The sequence below is a fragment of the Anopheles marshallii genome, chromosome 3 (assembly GCF_943734725.1).
Source record: "Anopheles marshallii chromosome 3, idAnoMarsDA_429_01, whole genome shotgun sequence".
Classification (NCBI taxonomy): Eukaryota; Metazoa; Arthropoda; class Insecta; order Diptera; family Culicidae; genus Anopheles; species Anopheles marshallii.
The window spans coordinates 43,975,964-43,996,788 of NC_071327.1; the positions used below are offsets into that span (position 1 = coordinate 43,975,964).

The 20,825-nt window shown below is 40.2% G+C and overlaps 1 protein-coding gene across 1 annotated transcript in view; it reads left to right on the forward strand.

The window, feature by feature from the left end:
- Positions 1 to 20,825, forward strand: part of LOC128711260 (calcium-binding protein E63-1) — a 43,886-nt gene that overhangs the window by 14,645 nt on the left and 8,416 nt on the right. The window contains exon 2 of the mRNA XM_053806127.1: positions 13,053 to 13,196. Coding sequence (XP_053662102.1) covers positions 13,053 to 13,196 — 144 coding nt within the window. The remainder of the gene's footprint in view (positions 1 to 13,052; positions 13,197 to 20,825) is intronic.

Genomic DNA, 20,825 nt, shown 5'->3' on the forward strand with positions numbered 1-20,825 from the left:
CAGCTGCTTCTGTGCAATTCGCCAGCTAACTCTCCGCTCCGGTCGCGGTGAGTCAAGCGAAACCGTCCGTCGTCCGATCGTCCGGGAAGATTGTATACGAAATGAACATAATAATAATTTCTTCACCGAACAAACAGAAAACTTTCCCATCCCTTTTGCGGGATTCCGCGAAACGGATACGTTTCACTTCACATTTCCACGAGGGCCGTTCCCGTTCAGCGTGTAGTTTGGTTTGAGATGCAACGAGAAAAACTTTTCAAAACCATTCATTCTTTATCAGTATCAGTATAAAAGTTTAAAGTTTATCGAAACGGGATTGGAAACCATCGGTTCGGGAAGAATAATTTTTCATTGAGCATTTCCGGGATGGGAAGTATTTTTTTTTTAATTTAAAATTTAATGTTTGTGAAAAGGACTTTTTAGCGCATCTTCTTTATTTGGGAAATTTCTGTGAAACAAAAATACAAATTAAACCAGACGAAATTGTGTTTTCTTAATGCGAGTTTATTATGCACTTATAACAGCTGCAATCTAATTATCTGGTCCGTCTTTTCTCACCCCGTTGCCATGTAATCATTTATCGCCAGTCCGGTTAGAATTCACAATTTATGGGAATGCGTCTAGCGTTACGGTTGCAGTGGTAATAAATTTACCTCAATGTAAGCCGATCGAAAATGCTTCAGCTATCGCATTCCAGCATTTACAGACGGTAAAGAATCGACATGGTAAGGGCCACGGGTTGCGTAGAAGATGTGGTGCATGTTTACACGAGCATGATTTGATTAATTGTACTTGCGGATTTACTTTATCACTCCTTCATTGTTGGATGTGGTTTAGTTGTTGGATTGGTACAGGTTTAGCCATAAAGATAGAAGAATAACATCATTAAGTTATGTTTTACTTCATGTTTTGCAAATAATTTCTTAATAATTAATGCAAATAAAAAACTTTCAAATGTTTAACTGCGTGTATTCTGTAACTGTATTCGTATTGCACAATTCAAATTGCTGTTTTTTTGCAAACATATCAATTTCCAAGAGCATTCCAATAACTATGTCTGCACAATGCACTTTCTTTTCCAACGAATGGCTTCGTACAGAAAAAAAAACTGCGTTCAATTCAACTGAAACTCAATTCTCTGGCGGCGTTGAAGGACACCTTTGTTGTGCATGCAGCGTTCTCCGAATAGCGTACCGGAAGCCGGTGTGATGCAATGCAATATCGGTATTGATCTCCTCTGAAGTGCAAGGAAAGAGCAGCACACAACGCTGAGCCTCGTGGCAAACATCAAACCAATTGACGCTAGACAATGCGACGCTTTTCCATTTTGTCACGTTTCCGTACAGACCAGGTTTTGCATGGCACACAATGCCATGATGATGCGGGACACTTGGTGTTGGAAGCAATAATTGCGCTGATAGTAAAACCCACGGGCAAATGTTTTCCATCTTCTTGGTTAGCATGTTATGCAACGAGTAGCAATATTTTGCTTCGTCCACGGACAATTTAAAAATGAGGATTTGTTTCTTTCTTGTTTTCCATTGTTTTGGTTGAGTGATTTTCTTTTCATTGTTTTTATAAGTTTGTATAGCTATCAGTAAACAAACTTTTTTTTCTAATTATACTGAGCCTTAAGTCTATAATTTCAGCATATTTTGATTGTTCTATTCCACGCTGTTTATTATCGCACGTTGATATTATTTAAAATTGTCACTGAAGCTTTTATTGCAACGCTAGACCTTGAGGATTGGTTCTGGGATTGGGACGAAGACAAAGTACCTGCTTGCCCGGGACTTTGATCGTGATAGTTGATAGTGATGATCTTGAGGTTGTAGGGGAGTTTTGCTACCTTGGTACGATCATAACTTCGGATAGCAGCCTAAACATCCTGGTTTCCTGGAAACGGATTGGTGACCAGGTCATGTCAGCACTACATGCTCCACTAAGACTGGACCAAGCAGAGGAGGTTAACATTATTGAATAAAACTCATTGCAATTTTGCACAAGTTATTGAAGAATATAACAAGTATTACATGTATTCGAACTACTTCCATATGGTTTGGTTAGCTTCATTCCCATGCTTCACTGTTATTTTTTGATATCCTTAAGCGCCAAACACATTCCAACTTTCACCAAACAATTTCCATCCAAAAAACACTATGTTCGGTAAAATTAAGTCATAAACATGTTTAAGCGACCAGCGCAACCCATCAGCCATCCCGCACCATAAAGGAAAGACTGGCAAAACAAGTCTATTAGACTGTTTCGCTTGGATTTTTTATGCTGCAGTGATACAACGAACGGGAAGTGAAGAGTGAGTGAAGAAATGAAGAAGTGAGTCTTTTTACGGTGTGCCAACGGTAACACTGTCCACGCTCCAAATCTCCCTTTCATGAACGCCATAAAATTGGTACCCCATTACGCTTAAATCATTCACCTAGCGTCTGGATGACCTTTACGCGCAAGAAGCTTTCCCCGAGTCATGACAACAGCAACAACAATAATATCGTCATTTTCCGAGCACTTTCCCATCCAAACAACATCCAACTGCTTCGTTCGCTTGCTCTTACCCGCATACAGACACCATCCAACCAACCAACCCCTCACGTGACCTTTGCCCGATCGATTTTTGACGGTACGATACTTTCCTTCGGTATTAAGCCAACCGGGACTCATTCGGGAAACTGGCTGGAGTGTCTGAAACTGTAGCTTTGTAGCTTGCCACTCACCGAAACCATGGGTTGATCTATTCATACCGGAACGGTCCGAATGGCGTTCAGTGTTCCAATTGCTCATTTAGCAATGCAAACGTGTGTGGGCAGCACGTCTCCATGCAGACTCGAGTGCTTAGTGCAGATGGTAAAAGAAAACTTAGTCTGTTCCGAGCACCGCCGGGTCCGGGTCGGACAGCAATCATCCATTCCGGTAATCCCGTTTGCTGAGCCATCGCTCGTTTTGTGTTATTTTTTTTGTTCGCTCTTGCGCCTCGTTATCGTTACGCCATCGTTAAAAGCTCCGCCTACCCAATATCCTGTGTGTGCCGCTGTACGGAGTCCAGATCGCAAAAAATTCCGCAACGGATTTTGTTCTCAAAGTCGAATGTCCTTAACTTGAAGGTACTTAGCATGGAGCAAGCGCGCATTCCTTGTGGACCTATAGTGAGTAAAATGGCATCAGGTTTGGACAACAAAACATTGGGTTTCTTCGACTACATGAAGTGTTTTCGTACGTGCCGGGTACGGGTACGGGTGAAGCCCGCCAACAAATGAGCGTGTCGGGTGGGCTTGCCGGTGACAGGATCAATAAAGATGATAAATTATAATTGAAATAAATAACATTTCACACGGAGCTTCGCTACAAGGCAAACCGTTTATGGTCGCTCTCGGTTGAACAAATTAAGTTGTACAAATTGAACCCTCCAGTGATGGTAATTGTGATAAATAGTGCAAAATGGTTCGGTATGGAGGCCATAAGATAAACTATGCCACTGTGAGATGAAAGCATTTAAAAGTTTGTAGAGTAATTAAGAATTTTCCTTCAGGAATATAACGTTTCTTACCCGCGTTAGTAAAAAAATGATTTTTTCTATGAATGCCTCTTTATGGAAAGAATAAGCCTTTGTTAAATTAGAAGGACATTGGTTATTCTGTCTATCGGTCAACCCAAATCGGTTGTATGGTTGAATCGTTCATTATCAACCACATTTTATTTATGGATATGGCGTGAATGTCGTTAAGAAATGTTGCTTTCGATTGTCTGACAGATTTTCCGACCAACTTTACCGACTACAAACTCTTTTTATTTGTTTCAAAATTATTTTGTTTTACCCGGGACGGCCCGGTGGCATGATGATAGAGGCGCCATTGTTCACGTGAACGGACTGGACCAAAATCTCATCCGGACCAATTACCCCGCAGCAAGGGCCGGCCATGTGGTAAAATAAGTCGATACGGCCAGGCCGTTCTACGAAAACAAAAAATAACTTAAATCCCATTTCCATAAACTCACTGGCAACGCGGCGTTTGCAAATTGTGTGCTATTTGCACACATTGAGCGCATTATCTTTCACTTCAATCGTTGCTTTGTTCGCTGAAATATCCGAAAATGCAATTATAGCCCATAATTTATTGCACAATCGTACGTTCATTCGAAACCAATTCACATCTTACTGCCATAGTTCCGGCAGTTCGCGTACGTGCTGATCAACACAACTCCCTTTCCAAATCCGTAATGAACTGTCATACCGATAGGGTGAGTTCTATATTTGCAATCAACATCAAAATCGGGTGGGGAAACTGTCCAATTTGTATCGTTGGTGATATGGTTCACGTGTCGTGTGAGGTTATAGAGGGTTAGCTCAAAACAGGGCTCATGATTGTTTTAATTAACCACTGACGGCCCCGAAATTGGTTTTATTCTATACAGCACTCCAAGGAGGCTTCTCTTCATTGTTTACCTTGGTCACAAAACCGCATTCAAACTTTATGCCCAGTATCCTCCGACACAGATGGCCACTGTCCCGTGGTCAACCGGGCTGTTACTTTTTACTAGTGTTTCTTTAATCCAGTGTACCGGTGTTCTGACGCAGAATATTTTTTTCTCTTCCCGTGGGTGACCACGGTGATAAAATGTCGCACCGCTTTCTTAATGAGCACACGCTACAGGACCGCACAGTTGGAGATTATAAATTATGTTCTGCGAATAACACGGGCAGGAAATGCTGATCGTGCCGGTTTCGAAACGTGGCCGTGGGCCGAACACATGGTACCAAACAACATTCGAAGGACGTGGCAAGGTCTCCAGTATCGCCGTGTCGCTGAATATTTTTCAACGAAGCCCACCCAAATACCGAACCGCCAAAGTAAACTTCCGACCGATACGGTTGCGGAATAACTGTTACATTCGTGCCATTTTTTTACCCCTGTCCCCTGTGGTATGTAGTTGTTTTGAAAATTTTCGTGCTGCGATCAACACACTTTCCGAGGACAATCTTTTCCTTCCACACGATCCGGGTGTCTGTGTGGGAGTTGGCACGAGTAGATGAAAGTCCATTTCCGTAGTACATCCCGCGTTGTGAAGGTGATTAATTTTCCTAACGCTCAAATAAAGAATAAACCAGGCGTGATCACGACTATGACCGGAATAGAGGAAGGTACAATGCGTGGGAAAAACACAAATCACGTTTTGCCTCTGCTGCATATCTCGATGGGAATCCAAAAGAATCTGCAGCCGCTTGCCAACGGTTCCGTCCGGCAGTTTCAAATGATTTCAAACAAGCCGAGTTGCACGATGGAAGGACGGTTTGAAGATAGAGAAAAAGAGGAAACGAATGAAAATGCAAATAAAGTTGCCGCTGAGCAAAATGGTCCGGAATGCTGTGGCGGCTTCCTCTCGAAGCGATATATATTTATAATTTGCGACCAAGCGGTGGTCAAACGGTTGGAACGCGTTTTTTTTCATTCACACGCGGCTGGTTACATTTCGCGTAGCATTCCAGCGTGACAGTGAGCAACCTATCTCTTCGCAACAATTCTGTTTCTCTTTGCTACAATGATGCAATCGTAGCACAGCGAACAACAATTGTGGGAGGGTATTTGGTTTGTGGTTTCCCCTTTGGAGCGGCAATGTTTGCACCCACCGATCCTCAATATTGTGCACTACTTCGTCGTTGGAAAAAGGAGCATCTGATAGAGTTGCATGAGATGTACGATCAAGCCGTGCTTTCGATAATACAACAAATTGAGTTGTGTTTTTTTAAGCAAAAACGGGGTTAAAGTATCGTCCAAATATAATATACTACAAAATGTTGCTAAACTATGAACAAACCATTTGATTTACAAAATTAGCTTTCTGTTCTATAGTTCTACTATCATTCTATATCTTCAACTACAAAGAAAAAAAAAAGAAAAAGAAGAAAAAAGTTTAAAAAAAGAAGAAGTTAGAGCGGTCTTGCTTTATTCATACAAGATTATTAATCACACTTCACACAGAACATAGACGGGACCTAAACAAACGCTTTTCCGTAACTAATGGATGCGATTTCTCACACCGTTCGACCCACACTTCGACCGCAGAAAGGAGACAGCCGTCTAGCAAGTGTCTCGTACGAAGGTCAACCGGTTCACATGCGTTGGCAGGAGGGCTGTCATGTGTAGTTTCGTTTTCTTTGTTTTGCCTCCTGTGCATCACCGTCCCCTTACAAAACATCTTAATGGGACAGCAGAGTGTGCGTTTCAGGCCAATTCATCCACAACCAAAAGCAATAGGATGAGAACAATTTATTGGCTGTCAAAAATTAAAACAAAAATACTGCTACGATAGATCGTGTTCCTGCTATCGCTTTTTTCCTTGTGTGTCCTTCGTAGAACATTTCTCAGGAATGTACACAAAAAACCGTTGTTCGGCGTGCGATGACAAGGCTTGGAAATGTCCACTATCAAATACATCATTTGTGTTGGGCTGTCCATTTGTTGGCCATACACTGATGTTGTTTGTTTTTCTTATTAACGAAATGCACAACAGGTCGTCCAAATAGAAAGCACGGAGAGTTTTAAATTTGACAGCTTAATTGAAGAAATGGTCCAACGCTTGATCGATCACGACATGTTGCCAGTTTGAAAAATTCAAAGTTAAAACCAACAAACAAACACAAGTTTTTGGTTTAAAACTGTTAAATCGAAATAATAGATTATTATGCGCAATAACATGTAAACGATAAATGTTAGGATAACGAGGTAATTATACAGTAAGCCATTACAAATAGAGATTTCATGAACAACGCCCATTTCGCACTGTTTCAAAATATTAACTTAACATAAAATACTATTCACATTGATTTCGAAATATTTTCTTCTCCAAACCGTAACAGGTCATTTCATCCCGAGAGTAATCGGCAGTAAAAAAGAAGACTAACTTAAAAAATCATCTGCTAGAATGAAAAATATTACTTAACGTCTATTATTCACCTTTTAATGTTTGATGTGTATTTTAAATAGTATTGATGTCACTTCCAATCTAACGAAATACATCCTCGGAGATGGCTGATAGGTTTGTTACACGCTTAATGTCGATTGAAATATACGTGTTTACAGAAGAAAAATAATGTTGATATTTCATCAAAGTGTTATGGCGCTGGGTGGCTTGATGGTAGCAGCGCCGGTCTTCACACGAACGGACCGGACCAAAATCCTATCCGGACCAAACCGCCGTACGCAGGACTGACTATCCCGATACGGGTAAATAATGTCAAAGAACCTCTTGAGGTTATTTTGTCGTTCAAGTAAAAGAAGTTGTGGCAATGAGATATGCAGACATAGTAAGTGTATTCGTTAAGTTAAAATTCACTCTTTAGCTCATAAGTACCCAAGCGGGGAACTCATGGTAGGAGAATGCAAAAGGGTGCACGTGACGGATGCCGGCCTTCTTCTTTTGGTATTTAAACACTTCCTATAACCACCACAAATATGACCATACGTACATTTTCATCCGCTATATCACCACTCAATACTGTTGCATTTCATTTCTCTCAACTCCTCACGGGCCATGTCAGCTAATCCGCAATATTATCAAACATATATTTCTCTATCTAAACGAACACACTATACAGGAGTCACGATGTGGATGTAAAACGCGTTCCATTTAAAGCAAAATAAGGCAATTTTCTCTTTTCACTTCTCCTTCGTTATATTAATCTTTAACATGATTTTCTTTCCTTCGCAATGAAATGGAGCAGAACATCATGTTGAACCTATCTTTTTAGCAATTTGCGAATGTTTTCATTTTACGTCGACCTACGATGTCGATAAATCAAACATTAAATCAACATCTTTTTTCTTAAAATGGAACTGTGAAACGACTATTTTGAGTGATAATATCGTGTTACTTCACAGAAGCAACAATCAAATGATTGAATTGAGGATTCTGGATGATTGAGTTAGTTTTCAAATAGTGTCGACATTTTTGTTAAAATATTTCACAAAAACTATAAACAATGTGGCAACCAATTGCTTTCTACCTTCTCCATTCTTCGGCATTATATCAAACCTTGCACAACCTTGCAATGACAGATGCATTTGTTCCTGTCTCTCCAGGCTGATGAGTTCCACAGAAATCTCTCCACGTCAACTCGGAGCATTTTGTTTGCATTTAATTATTAAAATTTGCACATGGTGCACTTTTGGGTTGGAACTACAGGGCACCAGTGTTAGTTACCGTGATTCAACTTCAACTCAACACATGCCCCGGAAGGAACTGATGCACTGTGCTAATTGGCGACATTCCCAACCAGTTGTGCCAACCACCGGTCCGTAAGGTCTGTTGACAATTGTCGTTCGCCTGTTTGGAGCCATCCGAGTGCTTCGTCCTCAGGCGAAGGTGTGCTAGAATGGTTTGGAAATTAAACTAATGCAACCATTTTCGAATGTTGCTCTGGCAAAACGGGTTCGAAATTTAATTTAAAGTCCGGTACAATTGAATTTGCCTTTCCTCGTGGAAACAGTTAAATTAAAGCTGTTTCAATATTGACTCAAGCTTGGAAATCGAAAAGGGCCAATGGTATACGTCAACAACCGAAATCGTCTTTCATACTGCCACATCAACACTGTTTTCTTGGAAAATACAAATGAAGCAACATTTCTGTTGCAACGGTGAATTCAATTTCTACTTAATGATTTACATATTGAATCACCCGCATCGACTTGTAAATACTGTTGGCCATTCTGCATGGTCATGAAGGGGAAAGCGGATTAAGCATCTAAGGGCGTCTGAATTAAGTAATGCTTTGATATACAATCAAAACCTCAAAACCAGTCTACTCAAAAGCTCTCTGAAGTTTATCGGTTTTAGCAAATCTCTCACAAATCACATCTGCAGATAATTGTATGTGGCGATTAAAATAATTTTGAAATTTTCCAACGATTTTCATGATGCACCATCAGGGTAGAAAGTTTTTCCTTCCAAAACAAGAAAGGAAACCATCACGATGCTAACCTACCCATCATAAACGTGACCAGCGCAACAGCGAGAAAACGAATTGCTTCCGCCGTTTTGAAGGTTGATGAGAATTTTAAATGAGATTTTTAAAACATTTTTTCCACCAAGTCGATCCGGAACTAAATCGTCAGCCTTCTGCACCATCCATGCATCATCGTTTGTTTGTGGTATGGTTGTGTATGTTATTTTAGCCTGCACTGAAGCTGTTTATGTTTTAACTTACTTTTTTATTACTTCCCGTCGCTGGATGCTTTTGCCACTGTAGATGCAACTTTCTTTTATTTCATCCATGCTAACCGATCCATAAGCTTATAAGACAGTTTTTCATCCGTACCCTTACATTTTTCAATACCGCAGCTGTACGATTGCCATACATTCCTGTATCCTAGCCTGTCAAAGCACGTGGAGACATAATTATTGGATGGAGCACCCGGGCATTCCAGGTGATGGAAAAAGTTGAATAGGAAAAGTTGAAGGAAAACCACCCCCTCGCACTTCCGTCTGTCGGTGATGGATAAGTAAGTGCCATCTTGTTGGGCACGTGACGTGAAACGTTGTCACATGAACTTGGAAAACTTTTGCTAGGGTATTTCTGCTGTGAGTTAGCAGCTTACCAACACATCGGTTAGTTATAATTTAAAACAATGAATATTTTTACGCAATTTCAATGCTTATTTTCTAACTGAAAAATACTTCACGTAAACAGAAAGTATCAGTTGGAGATCCTGAAACTTTGTAAAACTCGTAAACTTGTAAGTCTTGTTATGCTTATGCTATGCTACCAATGATATATAAAGCTAACAAATATTTTCCGAATTACGATTTCCATAGACCGTATTGTTTTATTGGGTATGCGTTAGCAGTTTAATGATGCCATTTGAGAAGATCCAGATTTGTTTCCGCTTCAATTGGAAACGGAACTGCACGCAGCGTTACCCGTCACGTGACGCATGATTGATTGAAGTTGATTAAAACCGGATTTAGATTAACATATCTCTCGAATGTTTTTATTCGATTACGTCCAATGTCATTGCATGTCGCAGTCGCATCTTTCTGCACCCGATAGCTTCCTCCAACTAATGTCTATCGACACACGACACACCGGATCGGATCGATGCCGGCCGTTGTCTCTGCCTCACCGCCAGTCTGCAACCGCAGCCCGTTTCGTGATTGATTGATTTAATTTTCATCTCACCAGAACGAAGGAAATTCAATAAACTTCCAGCAATCCAGGCACCGGTCTCATCGGCCATTGCCATTGAGCCGCACATCACAAGGTGTACGACGCACTAAAAATAAAGATCCACCCTGACCTTGTGCTGATGCAGCTGCATGCATACGATACATTCATCTTCGACTTAACTTGCGGAATGCGATGGTCGGGTTGGTGTCTTAATTCAGTGGAGTGGGAGAGAGATACAAATGTTTTTTTTTTTTTTTTTTATAATTGATATGTACCACATAATGCTACAGCCAAAACGACCAAAAAACTTCTATGAAATGTTAAATGCAACAAACCTTTCCGTTCTCATATTGTTTGACCGCTTTCGCTTTGCGTCAAAAGTTAAGGCATAAATCATTGTGACTTTGAAGAAACGACTTGTTTATATTAGTTCACTCCCGAGGCAAACAGTAGAAGCTGCATGGTGATTAGGAAGCGAATGGTAGTAAAGAAAAGAGGAAACATTTACACCCACGTTCAGCAAGGCCACAGACATACTGCCCCCAAATGCGTTTCGTTCGCTGTTTCATTACGCGATCGCTTTACCAAATGTGCTGTTGGGCAAAATGTTTGTTTATTGTCCCGAAGTGCACTAATTGCTAACAATTAATCAATGGAGCGTTCGGATTTTGCCATGCCAGTCCCAAGGTTCAAATGGAGTCGACGAGCAAAAAAAAAAACTGTCCAACGGGCGTGTGTTCAGGGAACGTTGAAACTTTCCACTATACATACTTGCGAACCATAACATAAAGCAAAATGGCAAGAGGATGTTTTGGCCCATCTTCCAAAAACACAAGGACGTAGTAAAACTTTTAAGGTTGGTTTACCCTCGGTTCTCACTGCTATGTGGCACTATCAGTCCTCGGCCGTTCGCGTTTATGCTTGCAAAGGGCTTATGTAAATAGCAAAAGCTCAAAGCGGTCTTTAGATATTCCCTTGGGTCCTGTTAAACGTCCTTTGTGTTACTCTGTCGAATCGTAAACAGTGCATGGCAAAAATTCTGCATATTATAATCTTCAGTTGTGTAACAGAGTTTAGAGAAATTTGGTTTCAATATTCAAATTCAATTTAAATTGCAAAATATTTAAATAAAAATTATATCGTAACCCATATTTTACGGTACACAAACTAATTAATTTACAAATGAAATCGAAAACCAAACGTTAAAAAAAGTATGACGCTGTAACGCTGAAATATTTGGAGATATTTAATAAATGAATAATTTATATCTGCATAACAATCTCCTCTGTAAACTCATCAGTTGATAAACATCGCTTTCCGCGTAAATCAGTAAACACTAAATATGGAATAAATTCTGCTTATCTAACATAACTGGCAACTGCTGCATAGGCACAACATCCTCAATATATCTAAGCCCTGCAAGTCTAGCCAGTCTAGTATTTCTTTGACTTTATTTTTACCGGTAGCTGGATAGTCAGCCGTACGTACGGAAGATTGATTCGGATGGGATTTTGGACCGTTCATGTCATGTGAAAATCGGCGCTACTACAAATACACTATCGGCCCGCCCTATAACTGGCAACTAATGCTAGAAAATAAATTCAATTTGAATCGAAAACCACCAACTAGAAATTAAAAATTTAATAACTACCTTATATAAAAAATTATAAATAAGAAGACTTACCGGTATGTTATGTTTATGAACCGCCTTGAACAATTTTCATGACAATTTTCAGACATGAAATTGATTCTCTTGAATCAGGCATTTAAAAGGAAAACTTTAATGCATAGGTTGACATGCTTGGAAAAGTTGGTCAGAAGCAAATACTAGGTGTAACGTGTACTGAGAGACTGTATTCGAAATTTCAGAATTTTCAATTTACGCGTTGTTTACACTTTTGTACGAATCATTGATATAGCATCTCTTATTCAATCAACTATAACACATTTGATTATTCAAAATAGTTTACGAAATAGAATTAAGTTAAATTTTAATGTATACAGCACGATTGTCTGCAAGCGATGTCTAGCCTGTGATGTTTTTCGAGGGATCGAAGGAATGAAAACAACAATGGTCCAATGAAAGTTTAACGTATTAAATTTTTCCCTCAAGGAACGGATAAAATAACGACGCTGAAAATTTCTCAACACGATTCTTATGCTAATGCCAGCGAGTACCAGTAGAAAGCTCCTATCACGCAATCATTTTTCCTATAGCCCAGCTACGGGCGTGTTGTATTTGCATGTGTAAAGGCAGAGCATAACGCTCGTTGGCTATCGAACATCGAGACGTAAAAGTTGGTCTTGAGTAATGAAATCCCTAGTCACTGCCAGGCGCACACACTTGGCAAGGATTAAGAAATCCACCCGTTTTACAATCCACCAGCGTACCAAATGCAAACGTGGTACTATGGGCCCAAACTTTCTACCAAAGTCTAGTCCGTTTCTTCGTTTTGTGACTCGATAACTCGATAAACAAACTGAACTGCTTTCTTATACCATGCTTTCCCCTGTGCGGACCTTATCCGTTCGATGAATCTTTAATTTCATCGACACTTCTTTCAACGTTCAACAACCACCTTTCGGAACGGTCCGTTGCATTTTCACTAACACAGCCGTGCAGGGTAGCACCGAAAGCATATTCCAAAACGAATACCAACCGGTATCGCCTTTGGAGCAATATGTTTGCTAATGACAAACCCATTTGGCACAAGCATTAGAGCGCTGAAACCTCGAGCACGGTTTTATGCCTGACAATTGGAACAAGAGAAGAAAAACAAGCCCAACCAAACCTCTGTCGATGACATCTGCCGGCATTAGATTTTTCTTGTTGCTTCTTATAATCTTACCTTGCATCATTCGTTATTCCCTTTTGCAGATCTGCGAACAGCATTTGACCTGCTCGACCGTGACCAGGATGGGCACGTGACACCAGAAGAGCTGCAGTTCATGCTGCGAAACCTCGGCATCCACGTGCGAGACGAACTGATCGACGATCTGCTGCGGGAAGCTAGTCGGACAGGTATGTTTTAAAGCAATTTCCATGTATCTTTTTTCAGTGCATATTCATAGAAAGTGTTGCGTGCGTATGTTTCATTGCATTGTGAACTTTATTTATCTTAGGAAAGATAGTTCAAACTTCCTTCTTACGTCAATGCAATGCTCAACACAATCAAATTGAAAAGACCAAATATAAATAACCGCAAAATGTTAGCAATTATCAAACATATTAACAATCTTCAAAAGAGGGTTAAAAGCAACACAATTTTGGAAAAATCGTCAGAGTAAATTAAAAATACTATGTTCAAAATTTCCTGTTTAGCGGTCACTAGACAACTTAAATATAAAAATATGATTGATATTATGAAACGCATTTAGTGCATTTAAGGGCGTCTTAAAACTGAACAGTTACTTGCAAAAACCTTCCAAGTCATTCATTACGGAGATACAGTTTCAAAATAATAAGCTCATCGCAATGCCAATAAACGTTAAGCATGGGCAATTCAAATAACTGCTGGATTCACCCATCCATTATGTTAATATGTTCTAAAAGATCTCACTAATTTAAATATCCTAAACCCTAGTCCCAACTTTATTCAAACTCACTTTTCGATAACGTTGAAGATAGAGATAGCCCGATCAGCTCTTATCCCCGTGCTTCTGCCTCTTCGTCGAACACAAAACAATAGCTAAACAAGCAGAACAATACGATTTTAAGCTTTCCTTCCAGACGGGGCCACATCTTTGAACCATTCTTTGGAACATAATTTCTCGAAGTAATCGAGCGTAAGACTATTTCGGCATCCCTTATCGAAGCAAAATCGGACAAATACAAACTTTTTCACACAGACATACATCGAGTGAATGTTATCTGAGCGGAAACGGAAAACGAACAGAACTAAGCGTGTACAGTCGGGTGCCAGCTGCAGGTCACGTGCAGGACGCTTTAGCATTTCCAGAGCTTTAGGGGTAGTTTATCGGATCGCATGAAATGGAACGACCGAACGAGAAAGAATGGTTCACCGGGCTGTAGATGCAGAAGAAAATGAGAATTCTCCATCTGATGGAATTTTCCGCTCAAGGACAAGCGCTCCAGGGCACGCTTTCTTAGGTACTTCGAAAATGTCTTTCTATCAGTCGTAGCTCTATCGCTGTGGATGAAAAGCCGGAAATAAGCAGTTACCTGTCCCACATGATACAGATACAGTCACGTTTGCTCTTCTCAGCTTCGGTATTAATATTTTCTGCTGATCACTCCTGTTCACAAGAAGAACGCACTCATAATCCGTTGCATTTGTCACAGATCGAGGTAAATCATTCAAATCCGGAACTCCGGCCACACTGCTCTAACTACCCATAGAGTTCCTGAATCCCGTGTAAGCGTGTCACCTTGAGAATTTGGCCTAACCCTTGGCGGGAGTTTTTCAATCTCCAAAAAGCGCATTCTTTTCGTAGCAACCTTGGCATACAGTCAACACCGTCGTAGTGAATAATCTTCGGTCATGATTGGCAATCGTTTTCTCTGCCAAAAACGTGCACCTTGAATGGATGGTTGGCGTCCTTCCATGTCGGCGCATTTCCATTAGTCGCTGCCAAACGCAAAGATGCTTCTCCGGTAATGTCATGCCGTACGGTTTGGCGCTGTATTTTTATTGGAAGTAAAGGACGCTGGTTACGGCGAAAAAGTAATGTCCGAAACATTTTTTCAAAGAATGTTTTAACTCTAACAAGGCGTGGGCGGCAGTTCGTTTCAGATCAATAGGAAGAAAGCACATTTTTTTGATGAATTTTCTTTTAATAACCCACCAGTTGCTAGGATATTTTACATAATAGATATTATTGTTCCAATATTGACCCCAGGACGGCCAGAGCATCCGTATCTTGCACGTGATCTAACCGCTTGCGATGGGAGATGTCGCCTGTATATTCGTCGAAATCCATAGCGTTTCAGATTGATTTTTCCATAAAGATACTGTACAGTAACTATACTGCAAAGTTGAATCATCATTCTGGAGCACCCCTTACGTATTCTATTCAACAAACAATGAGAGCTACAATAAAAAAATGAAGGTCATAAGAGCTTTGGAAAAGTCTGTGGTGCATTCAGATTCGTCCATTTACTCTCTCCACCTACAACGATAAGCGCTGTCGAGTACGCTGCAAAAGCATTTATCCAAGAGATGTGCCACCATCATTCCATTGTGGCATTGTTACATATAATCGTAGGATTACGACTAAAACTGAATCCTATTTCACTTTACGAAATAATTTCCATTTGCAAGGATTCGAAAGGACACGTTTTGTTGAGAAGTTATAGCACAATGTGCATTGATGTGAATGCACATATTCAAAATACGTAACCATTTGTAGTTTTAGGACTTCAATATCGAGCTAAATGAAAGGGTTGTTTGCAATTAAAAAAAGTGAATGGAAATGATTATTAAAAGTTTTTAAAGGCATACAATTAAATTAGAACAAAAGCATGTTGTGTATATTATTCAATTCCAACTTTGAACGAGTTGAATTAATTAACTTATTTGTTGAAATCATCAATCTCAAATGTCTGCTTTTCTTACCCTGTCAATCCATTTTATTTCATAGAGATAGCATTGTTCAGAGCCAAAGACTTTTGCTAACCTTTGAAGCAAGCTGCATTACTGCGATCGCACATAGCACATATCTTAAAAGCTTTTCAAGATTTGGTAGCTCCTCACTGCTGATATATCTCTCGATGGCACTTTCAAGGACACCATCACATCGTCAATTACTTACAGTTTAACAATTGTTTTATAACTATTTTGGAAAATATTGGTAATTTCAACATCAACTGTACGTATGGGAGCTAGAAGAATCTTATGACATCTTTGATTGAAGTTTCTTTTAATTTCTTTTGCAATATAATAGTTTTGAAACTTAATTATGATAATATAGTACAATTTAACCCCGTTTGAGAAGACGCTAAATATAACGGGGCGACTCGATGGTTTAGACGTCGGTCTCTCACACGGCAGGAACTCTATGTGGTTAATTAAAATCAAGTTACGCAGTGAGGATAATTATATGACCATCTTAATATAATTAACAATAGACAATTATAGCAGACATGAACTTAAATTGAAGTAAATACTTGTAAATAAATTCTTAGGAAAGGAGGAATTAATATCTCGGGATTCTGCTACCCAAGATCCAATTGTTAATGGCATCTTTGTTCTTGGGTAATAGTTTCAACTAAAGCATCATTATCGATGACATTATCGGTGAGTTCTATCGGTGTGCTGTTTAAGGCTATATATTTCAGACAGCAGATCTCTACTGGTACCTAGATGAGTCTCAGTAATTCTTATAGTACTCAGTAATGGCAAAATAATGAACTATAGTGTCCTTCAATAGGACCTTCAATATTTGAATATTTGAATATGACTGTAGTTTTGAATATAATATTTGTATATAATCGTATATGAAACGTTTACCTTGAAAGTAAATATCAACAGAACAGAATATCCATGTAATGTTAAATCCGCATGAAATTTTTAATCAAACTGTAACCTGACGAAAACGAAAATTAAGTACGGTAACTCTCTGCAAGGGAGCAGATTCTTACTTTTAGGTACATCTGAATCTACTTTTCTTATAATCACAAACATACAAATATTATTTTCCTTCCTTGGAACAGCTACGGTATTCATGTACGTTAACCACATCCTGCTAAGCACTCTCGGAAATAGCACTTATAGATAAATCCTTCTAACTTTTTTTTTTTGCTTAAGCAGGACCATCAAACTCGTAAGCTTCTTAACATAACTCTGTTGACTACGTTCTGTGAGCCATACTCATGGTCTGTCTTACTTATAAGGATAGAACACAAGCGTATCACACCTTGCTTGTCCTGTAGACGACGTCTGTTTTTTTTTTTAATACGTGGGATTCATCGCCACTGAAGGTCAGCAGACACCCACGTCCGATCGATACGTAAACCAACACACCCAGGTACACCCAGTCTTGTTCCATGTAATGCATCCATCAAGGGACGATAAGAAACGATATAAAGTTATCTTCAACGTATTTTTCTTGCGTTGGAACAACATTACAAAAGAATATCTCACCTTACCTTAAATGTGCTCACTACGTCCGCACTGCGAACTTTGGATACGTTCTTCGCTTAACTCAAACAGAAGTCGTTTCCCGTTTTGGTCTAATCATTGAAATCCAATTGTCTTAATACGACCAATAGCACCGGATATACTCGCACCATGGGGAGAAGGTTCTTTATGGTGAACGAATCCGACCAACAAAAAAAAATGTTCATGTTCTCTTGGTTGCGTACCTCCCGCCGGGACAATATTTACTCGCAAAGCATGATAAATGAGATCGAATGACCCTGGTTTCAGTCCCTGTGAAGGCCATCACACTTTCGCGTACACTAGCGTGCGGTAAAATATAACAGCGCAGCGTACGTAGAGTGGCAACCGTGCTGGTGTGTCCGATTCGCCCAATCGGTGTCGCATTCGTTTGCGAGCAGTACCAATCCATGTCACGGTAAATACGCTCGTAAAATATTGCATTTATTGGCGTGCTACGACGCTGGGTACGTGATTGGAAAGATGCGTCCTCGGGATTCACGCAAGGCACAGCGCACACTTGTTTTCCAAATCCCGGGAAGCTTGCCGCGCTATCCTCAGCCATGAAGATGTTCGCAAACCAAGTATTTCGTGGGCGACACTGGAAGAGCGGTGGCAAAATTGATTTGAGAAGCGAGATTGAAGCGATGGAAATTCCTGGGAGTAGAAGGTATTTTACCGCAGGTTGCATTTTTTTTTCTCCTTCCTCACGGGTAAATATTTGCACAGGATGGTTCATCCTTCTTAATGGCACCCGTGGTTGAAGTTATCAAGCCCTCACATACCGTAGAATGAATACATTAGCGTAAGCTGTTTCCATGGTTCTTCCTCATTCAGGCAAAATATTCAAAGCATTTTTTGCCGTTGTCGGTGTCATGCAGTGTAGATTGATAGAAATTCTTCGAGGTTAAACCTCCGTTTCATATATTTCATTACCATGCCGATGGTGTAAGTATAACAAGATATCCCATATTTTTTACATTTAGTCGTTGGCTACAGCCAGACGTGCCTAAGAGTTCGAGGAATGGAGAAATATATGTCTGTCCTACATTCACTTCCCTATGGTAAAGCAGCCCCATTACCAATATGTAAACTGATTTATTTCTGCTGTGTGACAGTAATTACTGCTTAATAATATAAATTACATAATATTAAAAACATGTTTCAATGCGTGCAACAAATGAAGTCTAAGTAAGAACGTTCGCTTTAACGCATTGATCGTAAAAGATCTACAAACAACCGGGCGTCTCCATTGGTTTGGGAATTTAACCGATGTAAAGAGTTGTTCGGATGCAAACCTAACACAATTGCCCCATGGGTGAAGATTATTTCAATTCGAAACACTCATAGCAAAAGGTCTCTCTGGGGACATCATGAGCAGAATGAATGATTTTCTATGAACACGACCGTCATTTTGCACAGTGAAATCTAATCCAACGTCCAAAGGGTCACATTCCTATTCTTCACTCGATTTGGGAAACGTGATCAAGGAAAGCAGGTCAACAACACTGAACCGCACAACCGAACCATTTCGTCCTTCTACTGTTGTCGTTCCAGTGGAATATAGCTCCTGCTTTCTTTTTCTTACTGTGAAAGTAAAATATTGGTTACAGTTGACGCTTGCCATACTATCGTCTGTCTGTCTGTTTGCCACCACCGGAACCAACTCACCAGGACGCACATCAAAATCTTACCATCCTGCGGGATGATGCGCCATCAAATAAATAGGCCCCATCGAATGGCCCGTTTCATCAGCAAAATGGGGATCCCGTGTGTTTGGCTACTACCCGGCGAAATGTTTATATCTGTAAGTCGTACGTGGAAATCCTTTTCGGGCGATTGCGACCAGATGACCGTAAACGATTCTGCTTGATGGAGAAATGTGATTACTAAGCATACTTTTGTGAGCCGATTGCCACAATCCTGGAATGTGCTAGGACGACAACCTTTAATGTTGTCGGTGGGTACAACAAGGACCAGATACACCGTAAATCGACAAAATGGACGGCAAAGGAAAATAAAGGCCGAATATACTGAATGATTTGGCGATTGGGGCGAACATAAACCGACGCAGTTGTATTTGCAAAAATAACTTCCCATAAAGCAGATGTTTCAGTCAGCTTTTTTTACTGCGGGACGACAGCGATCGAGGAAGCTTTTTCAGACGGCGGAGTGTAAGCAATGCTAATGTTTGTTCTCTTGAAAGCAAAATGATTCTTTCAATCTGATCAGATCGGCTTGAATGTTATTCCTCTATAGAAATTCTCTCAGAAATATTTGGAATCATCAATCATTTCATGCCCCAATTCATGTAACTGCTAAAGATAAGCAGAACGTACGTTTCCTCAATCTACCATCCCTATTCACATTCTACTCCTTTCACAAATCGCAAACCCGCAAGCATTTTTCACACAAAAAAGGCATTTTGCCATGTTTTTCTTTCCACACAAAACGGAGCACACTTCAACTACTTACTTCCACGCAATTGAAACATACGCTGGATTGCTATCAATGACGATAAATTATTCCAGAAACAACCACTTACTCGCCCAGTTAATCGCTCGTTTTGCCTGAGAATTGCAATTTAATTTGAATTTATATCCGACTCTGATTGAGAATAAAGGCTCCTGCTTCGCAACCGAGGCAAAGCATCCGAGACCACACAACAAGCTAATCGATTGTGGGAAAAACCACTCTGTTCCTACATGCAACACGCATACCGATGGCTCGAGTCTTAGCGTTGAGAAATGTATGCACAGTTTTTCTTCTCTGGGGATGGCTTCTGTGGTATTGCGGTGCTACGCACCGTATGAATGGTGGAGCTTCAATACGACTGCCATACACATCACGAGCCAATTTCCCACACTCTTTTGTGTATTTTCCCCGTCCCTGTTCCCTTCAACCGTTTCCCCGTTTTGTCCCACCAGTAAAGGATTTTCAATTCATCTCGAAACGCAGTGTAGTGAAAGGAAAACAATCATAAATTCAACATCAAAGATTTATTGCCCCACACGCCGTAAAGCTTCGATCGATACCCGTTGCTATGTTCAACATGTTAGCTTTTCACTCCAAAACGCCCAGTCATTCTTTTCAATCCTTTTTTTTATTGCTACTGCTGTGTATTCATGCTTCGAAACATTCCCCCATATAGAGCCCGATTGCATTCAAAGTAATGACTGAAAAATGATGAACCCAACGCCTACAACTAACGCGATGAAAGCGTTCGGTACCACAAAAGCGTTTAACAAAAAAACAAAACATGGCTGTATTGTGTAGATGTAACAATAAAAACAGGCTTGAAATAGAAACAACTACTCGCACTATAGAGCTGTCGCTCCTCTATCGTGACTGAACTGCGTTATCGGACAAATATGGTTGTCGGAGTAAACTATTGAGGATGAAACAGCGTGTGTAAGAAAAACTCCCGGGCAAGATTTTCCCAAGGGCACCATGAATTCGTTAAAACTTTGCAGCCCGTTGACAGCGCAACATGGTGTGATAAATCAAATAGAAAAGTTTTTTTTTCTCTTTCC